Source organism: Colletotrichum costaricense (genome assembly GCF_030867565.1).
Source record: "Colletotrichum costaricense strain IMI 309622 chromosome Unknown Scaffold_13.1, whole genome shotgun sequence".
NCBI classification, from domain to species: domain Eukaryota; kingdom Fungi; phylum Ascomycota; class Sordariomycetes; order Glomerellales; family Glomerellaceae; genus Colletotrichum; species Colletotrichum costaricense.
In genome coordinates this window covers 890341-902095 of record NW_026848242.1, presented here as the reverse complement: position 1 = coordinate 902095, position 11755 = coordinate 890341, and the positions used below count along the sequence as shown (strand labels likewise).

At 54.5% G+C, this 11755-nt stretch overlaps 5 protein-coding genes across 5 annotated transcripts; 4 read left to right on the top strand and 1 right to left on the bottom strand.

Moving 5' to 3' along the window:
* Positions 1 to 2799: 2799 nt before the first annotated feature.
* CCOS01_11737 (acetyltransferase) lies at positions 2800 to 3396 on the top strand (the record flags this gene model as incomplete). The annotated part of the gene is made up of 2 exons (XM_060459888.1): positions 2800 to 3080; positions 3153 to 3396. The coding sequence occupies 2 exons, from the start codon at positions 2800 to 2802 to the stop codon at positions 3394 to 3396; spliced, it is 525 nt and encodes a 174-aa protein (XP_060309719.1).
* A 1470-nt stretch (positions 3397 to 4866) lies between these two features.
* Positions 4867 to 5186, top strand: CCOS01_11736 (uncharacterized protein; the record flags this gene model as incomplete). Its single annotated transcript, XM_060459887.1, has 2 exons — positions 4867 to 4925; positions 5057 to 5186. The coding sequence occupies 2 exons, from the start codon at positions 4867 to 4869 to the stop codon at positions 5184 to 5186; spliced, it is 189 nt and encodes a 62-aa protein (XP_060309718.1).
* Positions 5187 to 5198: 12 nt separating this feature from the next.
* On the top strand, positions 5199 to 6678 carry CCOS01_11735 (uncharacterized protein; the record flags this gene model as incomplete). Its single annotated transcript, XM_060459886.1, has 5 exons — positions 5199 to 5330; positions 5387 to 5461; positions 5517 to 6265; positions 6322 to 6454; positions 6514 to 6678. The coding sequence occupies 5 exons, from the start codon at positions 5199 to 5201 to the stop codon at positions 6676 to 6678; spliced, it is 1254 nt and encodes a 417-aa protein (XP_060309717.1).
* Positions 6679 to 6872: 194 nt separating this feature from the next.
* CCOS01_11734 (2-deoxy-D-gluconate 3-dehydrogenase) lies at positions 6873 to 7736 on the bottom strand (the record flags this gene model as incomplete). Its single annotated transcript, XM_060459885.1, has 2 exons — positions 6873 to 7319; positions 7401 to 7736. 2 exons carry the CDS (start codon positions 7734 to 7736, stop codon positions 6873 to 6875), a joined length of 783 nt encoding a protein of 260 aa, XP_060309716.1.
* A 2434-nt stretch (positions 7737 to 10170) lies between these two features.
* On the top strand, positions 10171 to 11541 carry CCOS01_11733 (alcohol dehydrogenase GroES-like domain-containing protein; the record flags this gene model as incomplete). Its single annotated transcript, XM_060459884.1, has 4 exons — positions 10171 to 10227; positions 10310 to 10680; positions 10759 to 11164; positions 11239 to 11541. 4 exons carry the CDS (start codon positions 10171 to 10173, stop codon positions 11539 to 11541), a joined length of 1137 nt encoding a protein of 378 aa, XP_060309715.1.
* Between the last annotated feature and the right edge of the window lie 214 nt (positions 11542 to 11755).

The window sequence follows — 11755 nt, the reverse complement described above, 5'->3', positions numbered from 1 at the left end:
CATGGGTAGCATGTGATTCTGGTGTTAATGTGTGGGGGATGTTCATGCGCGCGACGGCGATGGCGACGGCGTGAGGAAGGATGGGACGGGATGGCATGGCAAGGCCCTGACTTCTGTGGGTGGGCGCGTTTCTCCATCCCGGGGTACTGTGGTCTGTGACTGTGAGTGCCTCTCTCTCTCTCTCTCTCTCTCTATCTCTCTCCCACAAGTCTCGGGGTAATACACCACCTACCTAGGTAGTGGAGGCAAAGTGCCTGTCTGTATGGAGAAATAACATGCCATCTTGTCTGGCCGACTGGTATGGCGCTAATTGGTAGCGTCTGGGGTGGGATGGGATGAGACGGGATGAGATGAGATGATGGGGATGAAGATGGGGGATTTGCCCGAGCCGATGAAAGTCGAGACTAGTGTTGGGGGCTAGATACACATCGCATAGCTAAGATGGTAGCGTGGATGGTGATTTGAATCGGTCATGCTTACCGGCTTAGTATGGCGATGGACGCTTCAGACTGTCTGGATGTGTACATGAGGCTTGTGATGGTTGGGTCAACACTAGCTGCGTATCTACACTCGGAAGAAATCAGACGGCGAGAGAGGTAAGTTACTGTAAAAGTACGCATCAAAGTGTTTCTCAGCAAGCAGGTAAATCCGAAGACGTTCCTTACCATAAAGTAAGGTGTCTATCCTCCTCCACAACTCTACGATATGCCCAGAAGGGATCACAATCCAAGGCAAAATGAGTCCGCCTTGTAGTGAGGTAAGTAGTTGGTGCTCAATTGAATACTCGAGACTTCTTTACTTTTGTATCAGTCCAAGGTGAGGGAGGTAGCACGGGGTAGCTGATGGCTGCCACCACAATGTGAGGTTCGTTATCAGCAGGTGCACGTCTCACTTGTAGCGTCTCATTCTCGCTTGGCATCCAACCGATAAGCTTGTAGCTGCGAGGTTGCCTGTCATCCAAGTCTGACCTGACGTGAGTGGTCTAAAGTACTCGGCAAATGGAGTGTCTACCTACTGTTAGGCAAGGTGGTAGGGTACCAAGGAGACTTGGAGGGACATTGCCGTGTTTGCACATGCACTTGTCTTTGGGAAGACTAGCTGAGACCATGACATTCCAGACGGGAGGAATGCTGAGGTGATGGGTACATGTACTTCGACTTGTATACCTTTAGGTATGTAAGAGGCAAGCAGGGTCAGTGATGCCTCCGCCGTAGTGGGAGGCGGTTCAGGCGGTTGAGGCGCATCCTTCCAATTATCGTCAGTAGGAACGGTCTTTTCCCCCTTTTCACCTTTGCCCGCACTTACAGATATAGCTACCTACCTTACGGATACTCTATTGTAGATGTGCATCTCGGTGTGGCTTGACTCCTGAGTATTTTTTTACATCTGTGCGGCACGATTGAGTTTACGACTTCTCAGTGGCTTCTTGAACCATTGCCACGACTGCCTAAGCAGTACATAGCCTTGCTACCTTATCTATCCGTACATCATGGGCGATATCATGCTGTCCATGGAATATGTAGAGCCGCAGACTGCAGCTTCCAACCCGTGCCTCGGCCGGCGGCTGGCCCCGATGGTTGGGACGGACATGCGCCGGGTACCTTGCTGCCTCGGCGATCGACAGGCCCAAAGGTGGGAAGATGTGATGTGATGTGATGCAGGCATCCGGATGAGTGGGAACATGATGGCGTCGAGTCTCTCGAGATGGTCGATGGTTGACTTGCCCTTAAGAGCCAAGGAAGCCTGCCGATGTCTAAGGACTTCTCAAGTTCTCCGACTCTTCAAATTCTCGGGTTGGACTCTCTCAAAGTGGCTTCCCGTATACTATGAATAGCTACACGCAGAAAAGCCTCGAGATCGTCCCGTGCAGGCGGATACGGGCCTGGGAACCGCACGTCAGCTTACCTTAATTAGGGGCCAGCTCCTTTCCCGCAACCAATGAGATGGCACATTTTGATGGAATGCAGAGGCGGAGCAACAGCTCAAGGTCCACGCCTCGACTCGTTCCCGGGACCTGGACTGGACACCCTACATTGAAAATAATTAGATCTGCTCCCAAACTCCAGACACTATCTATGGTTCTTCAAGCAGTCTTGACGAGGACGGATGGATGGGAGGCCGTGTTGATGACTAGAAGGGGCTGAGAGTGAGCACAATGTAACATCCGCCTACCTTACGGAGTGTACAATAGTGAGATGTGCTCCGCACGTAGGTATGAGTGAACCCCTGATGGGTACAATGTGAACGACGTGGGTGCAGATCTGCGATGCCTTGCTTGCTGCTGCTACCTCGCTGCCCTGGCACCCTGGGCCCTGAAACCCTGTCCTGGTTGACGCAGGTATTCGTACCTTGCGCAGTAGGGTGTTTACTTGCCGCAAGTTGCCCACTCCGACCGACGGATAAGGAAGGGCAACTCTGCAAACATCGCGCCTACATCAATAACCTATCTACGGCAGTGCTTCCTCACTTTCTCTCGCTCTCTGCCACTGACGCTGTCTCTCTTTTCTCCATCGCACCCTCCCTCCGACATCTTCACCGCTTCGCTCTCCATTTTGCCTCCTCACCGCATCGCATCCTCTGCAGCTCTTCCCCCAACGAAAGCTTCGCCAGCCAATCGACTAAAGCGCCTCTGTCTGCCGTTCCATCGTAGCGTACCTTAGCGACAGCTCAATCCGACCCGTCCCCAGCCAGTCGATCCAATCTTTGTCGAGCCTTCGTCGGCCAAGAAGCTCCGAGAGATCTATCCCGACCGAACAGCTCCCATACCGTAGTTGCAATCGTATCGTAATCGCAGTCGCAATGGCTGAAGCCGGACTCTTCACCGACGACCTCGTCTCCCCCACCGTCGCCGCTGCTCTTCCCCAGGGCTACATCGTGCGTGCTCTTCGTCAATCCGATTACAACACAGGTTTCCTCGACTGCCTGCGTGTCTTGACCACCGTTGGTGAGATTGGCGAGGCCCAATTCGCGGAACGCTACCAATGGCTGTCCAAGAGTGACGGATACTACATTCTCGTCATTGAGGACACAAATACCAAGACCGTTGTCGGAACCGGCGCCTTGATCGTCGAGCGCAAGTTGTCAGTTTGAGCCGCTCGTAATTGGGCATGCCACAAAAGAATCCTACTGACCTTTGCTCTTCCTCCGTACAGCATCCATAACCTTGGTCTCGTCGGCCACATCGAAGACATTGCCGTTGCAAAGGATCAGCAGGGCAAGAAGCTCGGCTTGCGCATCATCCAGGCTCTAGATTTCATCGCAGCCAAGGTCGGTTGCTACAAGAGCATCCTTGACTGTAGCGAGGCCAACGAGGGCTTCTACGTCAAGTGCGGCTTCAGGAGAGCCGGGCTCGAGATGGCCCACTACTACGAGGGAGACAAGAGTAAGGCCCAGTAGCCTTTTGTTTTTTCCGCCTCACGACTCGCCTTTTGGCTGTCGTCCCGTCCCGTATCAGACCGCCTGATCGGTCCGGGCCCGGGGTCGGCTCCGTTCGTTTTTGTACTACAGGCTCGAATTGCATCAGTGAGCTGCTGATGTTGAGTACTAGGACAGAAGCTCTAGATGCTAGAGACACCAGATGCTAGATCAGACGAGCGCCAAGCTCGCTTCCGAAGAGACAAGAAGAACGACGTAATGAAGAATAGAAACCCATCAACCACCTGCATCCTTCTTCCTTAAGTCCCTGCGACCCATTTCAGGTCCGTCTAGTATTGTTTGACCAACCTCGAAACTTGACGTGTCCGGGCACATCTGCCAGTCCCAATACTTGACTCGAATCTAGACAGCTCTTAACTCACTGCTCGCACATGCCGCACTTGCTGCTGGTGGCTTGTGTCCATCTCCTTGTTGTTCTGTCGCCAGGCCAACGAGTTCTTGTCCGGCCGCAGTGAGGGTCGCACTGCACCACTGTGTCTACAATGACCACCTTCAGATCACTGCTCACTTGCGTGCGCACCCGAGTGGCTGGCACCCGTGACATACTTTGGCCCTTCTCAAAGCGCCACCATGGGGGAGCCTGTCTGCGGCGCCAGAAGCTTACGGCATGGAAAGGGTCTAGCTGTCTTGCCCGTGGCAGGCCGGTCGGATCGTCAGCCATTGAATCGCGGATCGTTGAGAAGCTGCCCCCCGCGTTTCACATGCTTTGACTGAAATCGGTTTGGTTTCTCTGGCGTCTGGTCACTCGCATTCTCCAATTTAAGCAGTGTGTGACAGGTTAGGTGTCCTTCTCTCGCTGCTCCTGCGATGAAGGCTTTGTTTAGTCTGCAGTGGCGCGGGGAGGTGACAAAGGATTCTGGCAGTCGAGTAAAGTGAGTGAGACCGGATCCAGGTTGTGGCCAAGCCGTACGACCTCCGGCCATCTCCGTCATCGTTGCGGCAAGACCGCATACACGGAGGCCCGCCCTGGCTTCTTCCGCACTTCATCGGAGCTTCCCCCTTCCAAACAATCAGGCGCACCGCAATGTGAGGCAGCTCGGGCAAAACATCAGAGTCAGGGCCATCACTTTGGGTGCCTCGTACGCCTCACAGATCCTTCACATGCGTGGCCAAAGCGCTTTTTTCGTCGCAAATGGCTGACGGGAGCTGACCATGGCGCCGTCGTATAAGACGGCCGGCCACCATGTCCCCTTTCCCCCCCCCCTCTGGCGTGCAGTCGCAAGCGTCTCACGATCGGACAACGGATATCCCCAACTACCACTACCAAAGTCCGACGCAAAAGCACCACGGAACTATATCATAAGTCTGCAAGTCCAACCCTTAGAACTCCGAGCGCGCGTCGTCATTGGATCCATTTGGCGTCTGCAGATCCAGGGTACTTTTATATCATATATAAATTAGCTTCTGCACCGTTGCACTCTGTCTCCCACAATGATCGAGGACCTGCATTCTGCCATTGTTCGCGTGCGAATCGCTTCACTTCAGTCAGAGTAAGTCACCACTGCATTGCTATTCTCCTTTAAAACCACATTGCGCTTCAAGGGTGTGTGAATGCAAATATTGTTTTTGTTGCATTGAATTAGCCTGCCGGATGATGAAAATATACTGATACCGCAAGCAGAGTCTTGAGCAGAACGTCCAGCCGAGAAGTTGTTCGCCGCCGAAGCAGCAGCAAAGTAAAGCCAGTACACGTTGCCAAGGGCCGACTGCCATTGTTCACGAAGCAGAGATCCGTTCGGGTCGTCTCCTAAAAAGCTTACATCATGTCGCCGCACAAGCTTCCGGAGCAGGAGGATGGCAAGCGGCAGTGGGTGATGGGCACTGAAGCCTTTGAGAGGACCATGCCTCATCACCAGGGTATCAAGGCCCTCTGGGAGACCAAGTGGAAGTTTCCGGTACGCGAGAAAACAAGAATCTTTGACGGGGTAGCATGCTGACTGGCACAATATAGTGCACCAAGAGTGTGTATCCCTTCCACGATGGACAGTATGAGGACTTTGAGCCCATTTTCGAACACTTAATCAAGGTTAGCTGCTTTTGTAGAGAGGCAGTGGAGAGAGAAGCGACTGACAATACGCAAGAACAACATCAATGACGGAAACTCCACCGCTTACACGGAGGCTTTCTTCCCCATCGCCGAGTCGCTGACCTCCAAGGGGGACGAGGCGATCATGGCCGGTAACAAGAAGGAAGCAAGCGACCTATACCTCAGAGCCTGCACGGTCTACCGAATCGCCCGGTTCCCCTACATCACGGCCTACCCCGAGATTAGTTGCCAGGTCAAGTGGAAGGCGTGGGAAGCTCAAAAGCGCGCATACATGAAGGCGGCGCAATCCTGGGATTGCCCCATTGACGAGATCGACATCCCGCACGCCCACGCCAAGGGCGGGGACTGGAAGTCCATCCCAGCATACGTGAGAGTGCCCCCGGGCGCGTCGCAGAGCAAGCCCAGCCCCGTCGTGATCCTGATGACGGGTCTTGACGGGTACCGCCCCGACAACACCGTCCGCTCCGACGAGTTTCTCGCCCGCGGGTGGGGAAGCGTCATTGTCGAGATCCCCGGCACGGCCGACTGCCCCGCCGATTCAGCCGATCCTGAGAGTCCCGACCGGCTGTGGAGTAGCGTGCTCGACTGGATTGCGGCGAACGGCCGGTTCGACACGAGCCGGGTCATGGTCTGGGGTCTCAGTTCGGGAGGGTACTATGCCATTCGCATCGCGCATACCCACCGCGAGCGCTTGATCGGGTCGATTGCGCAGGGTGCTGGGTGCCATTACTTCTTTGACCCCGAGTGGCTGGAGAAGGCCGATGGTCACGAGTATCCATTCCTGTGAGTGAAGTCTGTCCAGGGCTGCTTGGAGATCATGTCGCTAATGCAACTTGCAGTTTGACGCCCGCCATGGCCATGAAGCATGGTTACAAGTCCGTGGAGGAATACAAGGCGGGCGTGCAGAAGAAGTTTTCGCTGTTGGAGACTGGTATCATTGAGAAGCCCTCGACGCGGCTGCTGTTGATTAACGTAAGTCCAACGGCTCTGTTTTTTCTCACATGGGCAAAGTGACTGACAAGCCGATGTAGGGTACTCTGGACGGATTGATGCCTATAGAGGACTCTATGATGCTGTTCGAGTACGGCACGCCCAAGGAGGCCAGGTTCTTCTCGGGGGCATTACATATGGGATACCCCATGGCCAACGGGTCGGTGTACCCATGGATGGAGAGCGTCATGTCTAGCAAGATCTAAGCTTGGTTGTTGTAATGAAGTATCCATGTTAGCTGTAGTAATGTAGTATGGCTCATGAGATTTGGTGTACTTGTTTCGTGACGATGTCCCTGCGACGTAACTTTGAATAGTCGTTCTTTCTCATTATTTTCGTCTAAATTCCTGCCGGTGAAGCACTTCTCTCACGGATCCTTTCGTCTCCCAAAACCCTCTCTTTACCGACCCATCCAGCCACCATCAACAACCAAAACATGCCCACTCACATACCCACTCGCCCGACTCGCAAGGTACACCGACGTGCCCTTGAAATCCTCAGGCGTACCCCAACGTCCCGCGGGGATTCTCGCGCTGATGCTAGCGAGGCGCTCCTTATCGTTCAACAGCGCCGTGTTCATCTCCGTCTCAATGTACCCCGGCGCGATGGCGTTGACGGTGATGCCCTTGGCCGTCCACTCGTTGGCGAAGGACTTTGTCAGCTGGCCGACGGCGCCCTTGGACGCGGCGTAGGCGGGCACGGTGAAGCCGCCTTGGAAGGTGAGGAGGGAGGCGTAGTTGATGACGGAGCCTTTGCGGCCGGTTGTCGGGTGCGGGGCGAGGTTGAGCATGTGGGCTCCTACGTCGCGGGTGATTGTGAAGACGGAGTTGAGGTTGACTTGCATGACCTGTTTTGGAGTGTGTCAGTTCAACATTCTTCACTATGCTCGGTACGCGTCTGTATGTAGTAAGTAGTAGCAAAAACTCACGGCGTTAAAGTCCTCATCGGGGAACTTTTCACACGGATGCCTCTTTTGGATACCCGCGCAGTTGACGAGAATGCGAATCTCGTGGCCGTCCTTGAGGACCTTGGGCACCAGCGCGGCGACGCTCTCCTGCGAGCTGAGGTCGGCCGTGTAGATTGTGGCCTTGCGGCCGAGCTTCTCGATGGCCTGCTTTGTGGACTGGGAGGACTCGTCGCGCTGGACGAGGAGGATGTCTGCGCCGGCCTCGGCGAGGCCTACGGCTACGGCGGCGCCGATGCCGCGAGTGCCGCCTGTTACGAGGGCTGTTTGGCCTTCGAGGGAGAAGAAGGAGGAGGCCATTTTGGGGGCAGTTGTATGTGTAACAATGAGAGAGAAGAGGAGGTAGACAGATAAATAGAGACTGTGTGAGTGTGTGAGGTTGTGTCTTGCGGTGGAAGGGTATCACGAGAGTAAGGAGAAGCTACGGGAAGATGAACAGCTCGGGAAGATGCGTGTGGAGGGAGCTATATGAATGGGGAGCTTTTTGAAGTGAGTGGACTTTGATTGGGCGAGGTCGGAGCAGAAATGTCAAGACGCAATTCAGTACTTCATGGAGGAACGGATAAAAGATCATCAAGCTTGTAAAGGTACTCCTTTCCCCGGCGAAACGGACAAGCTTTTGGGAGATGGGCAAGCTAAGCTAACCTTCTGTTACCGAATGATCCCCGGTACGAAGCCCGCCTGCAGCGTTTTCTACAGGCCATTGACTTCGGACAACATGAGACTTCTTGAATCTGATTTGGAACACTTGCTCACGGGACATGCAAAAAAGTGAGGAAAGTAAAAAAATGTACTCGTGACACCATAGGACAGAAGCCATTGACGCGGGGCAAGGCGCGGCGTGGGAGTCTCACGATTCAAGCTGGAGAGAGGTGCGGGGCATTTCCCGTCGTCTCGATTGTACCTTGGTACCTGATGTACTCGATACTTTTTTTCTTTTTTTACCCCTCCATTGCAAGGGTTCAGGGGCATCTCCAATCGCGGCCATCTGACGTCGTTTTTTCGTGCCTGGGCCATTAAATTCCGACTTTATGTTTTCTTCAACCAGCCTTTGGCACTCATCGCAATGCCGTGGAAGACTCGAAGAATCCAACTACAGCATATCACATCTTTTGCAACATGAGAGACCAGGAGTAATTAGCATTGAGGCGTCGAGAATGACTTGGGGGCGAAAGCGAAGGTAATGAATACCTGACAGCAGTACATAGACTCGGGCCGGTACCCCCACGGAAGAAACGCTAGGTGACGGTAAAGTGGGATTAGTCGCTGGCCTTCTCCCCGCACGTCGGAGAAGAACGAAAAAAAGTCACGATGGGTGGGGAAGAGGAGAAGAACACGAAAGAGAGGAAAAAAAGTCTCTGGCTCAAACTGAAAGCATGAGGATAGGAAAGAACCCGAGTCTTCTGCGAATCACCGATGCTGTAATTGTCAATTCTCGATTGCCCTCGGGCTGTCTTGCCATCCCTCTTCGACGGGATTGCCCAGTTGTATCTGTCCCTTTTCTTGGCTTTTTCCGGGGTATAAAAGTCGTAGGTACCTTACTCTGCACTATGGAAAGTAGGAGAAAGATACGTAGCGTCCGCCTTAGGACAGAATTGCCGTGTTTGGCCTCCGCGGCCGTTTTCTCCAACCCCGCGACGGGATCCCCTCTGACTTTTCGGCGTGTATTGCCCATATTGGATGGGGGTCACTTTCACCACCACTTGTATGAGTTGAGTAAGGGTCCATAACCCGCGGGTATCATAGGAAGAAACTGAGAGGCTGACTTGACAATTGGCAATTGGGATTGCCCCTCCCCCTCTTTCCACCCGCGCCCCCCTCCACTCGTTCCATGGTCCATCAAGATTTCATCCCGCAACATCCCCCATTGAGCCAATCCACGATGCGCCTCGTCTTCGAAGGCGGACGCGGCATTCTTTCCGGCAAAAAGCTCAAACTTGACCATGTATTCGTACTTTCGTAAGTTACCTAGTCATGTTGACCGGTTGCCTTTTCGCTCTAAATCTCCACAACTCCACACGAACCGTGTGTCCAGCAATGCTTTCTCAAAGCAAGAATATCCATTCCGTGTTAGTCTTCCCCCTCTTTTCAGCACTGTCCAACTATCGCAAGTGTCATCATCTCGTACCTGGTACTCGATACACTTGGTGACTGGCCTGCAACGGCGAGCATCTTAGAAGCTCGCCCCTGATTCTCCAAGGTTCCAGTAGCTTTGGAGGCTGGCCATGTAACTTGACACTTGAATCTAGAGATGGATATTTCGGCGTACTTGTACTCGAGCCGAGTCGAGAATTCCTCACTCGGCTATAGATTAAAACTAGCAGCTTCCCAGGTCGTCGGCTTGCTTGGTAGGAGTAGCTCGGTGCTTCCCCCCACCGACCAAGTCTCTCTCGTAACCCGCATTTCCGTTTTGCATCACACGCCTCCGCCGATTCGCGTCCACCCCTAGTAGCTTGACTTAAGTCGCGTTTTCCGATCCGTCGATATCGGACTTGTGTTTGACCATACGTACCTTGCCTTGCCTTGACCTGCTCTGCGCTGCTCTGCTCTTGACCAAAAAGTAAAAGCATGCTCATAACTGGCCGTCCTGCCCACTTTCTCAACAGCTTCCAATTTCTTGGAACCACTTTCGCACTTACATACCCCTTGCTCTTCACAACATCGTCGTAGCTTTCTTCTTCCCTCTCCAAATCACTTCTACATCTCACCCAGCAGTAAGAGTACATAGCCCACCATGTCAAGTGTCCAAGTCCAGACCTCCGTCCTTCACGGCGCGAGGGACCTCAAGATCGTAAGTCCAACAACCACTCAGGAAGCTCCGAGAATCCCAGGCAGACGCACCGTCAAACGCAAGATCTAACTCAGAGCGACAGGAACAAAGACAGCTCCCCGCCCTCGCGCCAGGCGAAGTCCAAGTCGCCGTAAAGGCCACCGGCCTCTGCGGCTCCGACCTGCACTACTACAACCACTTCCGCAACGGCGACATCCTCGTGCGGGAACCCTTAACCCTCGGTCACGAGTCCAGCGGCGTCGTCACCGCCGTCGCCTCGGACGTCTCTAACCTCGCCGTCGGCGACCACGTCGCCCTCGAGGTCGGCCAGCCCTGCGAGGCCTGCGAGCTCTGCGCCGCGGGCCGCTACAACATTTGCAAGGGCATGAAGTTCCGCAGCTCCGCGAAGGCGTTTCCGCATGCCCAGGGCACCCTTCAGGAGCTGGTGAACCACCCGGCAAAGTGGTGTCACAAGTAAGTGCCGGCGCAAACTACTTGGAGCTTTCTCGTGAGGTGCAAAGGTATGCTAACCTCTGACCTCAAAAAAAACAGGCTCCCCTCAGAAGTCTCCCTCGAATTCGGCGCCCTCGCCGAGCCCCTCTCCGTGGCAATGCACGCCCGCGACCGCGGCAACCTCCCCAGCAACTCGACCGTCCTCGTCTTCGGCGCCGGCGCCGTGGGTCTGCTCTGCGCCGCCGTGAGCAAAGCCGACCAGCAGCGCGTCGTCATCGCCGACATCCAGGCGGACCGCGTGCAGTTCGCGCTCGACAACGGCTTCGCCGACGCCGGCGTCGTCGTCCCCGCGCAGCGCCCGCAGACCATCGAGGATAAGCTTGCGTACGCGCAGAGCGTCGCGGAGCTGGTCAAGAAGGCCGAGATTGGAGGGGCGGCGGTGGGCGAGGTGAATGCGACGTATGAGTGTACCGGCGTCGAGACGTGCATGCAGACTGCCATCTTTGTGAGTTCTTTCTTATTCGCGAGATACCCACTCTCGGAGGCCGAGGTATACATGCTGACAAGTGGTTCTTTCAGTCCACACGCCCAGGCGGCAAGATCCTCATCATCGGCATGGGCACCCCGATCCAGACGCTGCCCATCTCGGCGGCGGCCCTGCGCGAGGTTGATTTCGTCGGCGTGTTCCGGTACGCCAACACGTACCCCAAGGCTATCGACCTCATCGCCACGAAACCAAAGGGCCTGCCCGCGCTCGAGAAGCTGTTTACGCACCGGTACAAGGGGTTGAGCACCATCAAGGACGCGTTTGACATGGCGGCCAAAGTCAAGGACGAGAGCGGGAATCTGGTGCTCAAGGTTTTGGTGGATACGTCGAATTAGAGAAGTGATAGCGACTGTAAATAAATAAATAAAAAGTGATGATTTTCAGTTACATTTTGGGAGAGCTGTGTTTGAGTGATTGATCGTTGTGTGCAATGTGAAGTTTGGTGTTATTTCACCGAGGTAGTTGGGACATAGAGAACAACCCGGGGCAATGACAAGTACGAACACATCCAACGCAAACATGTGCCTCACAGAACGCCCGTCATTCAGA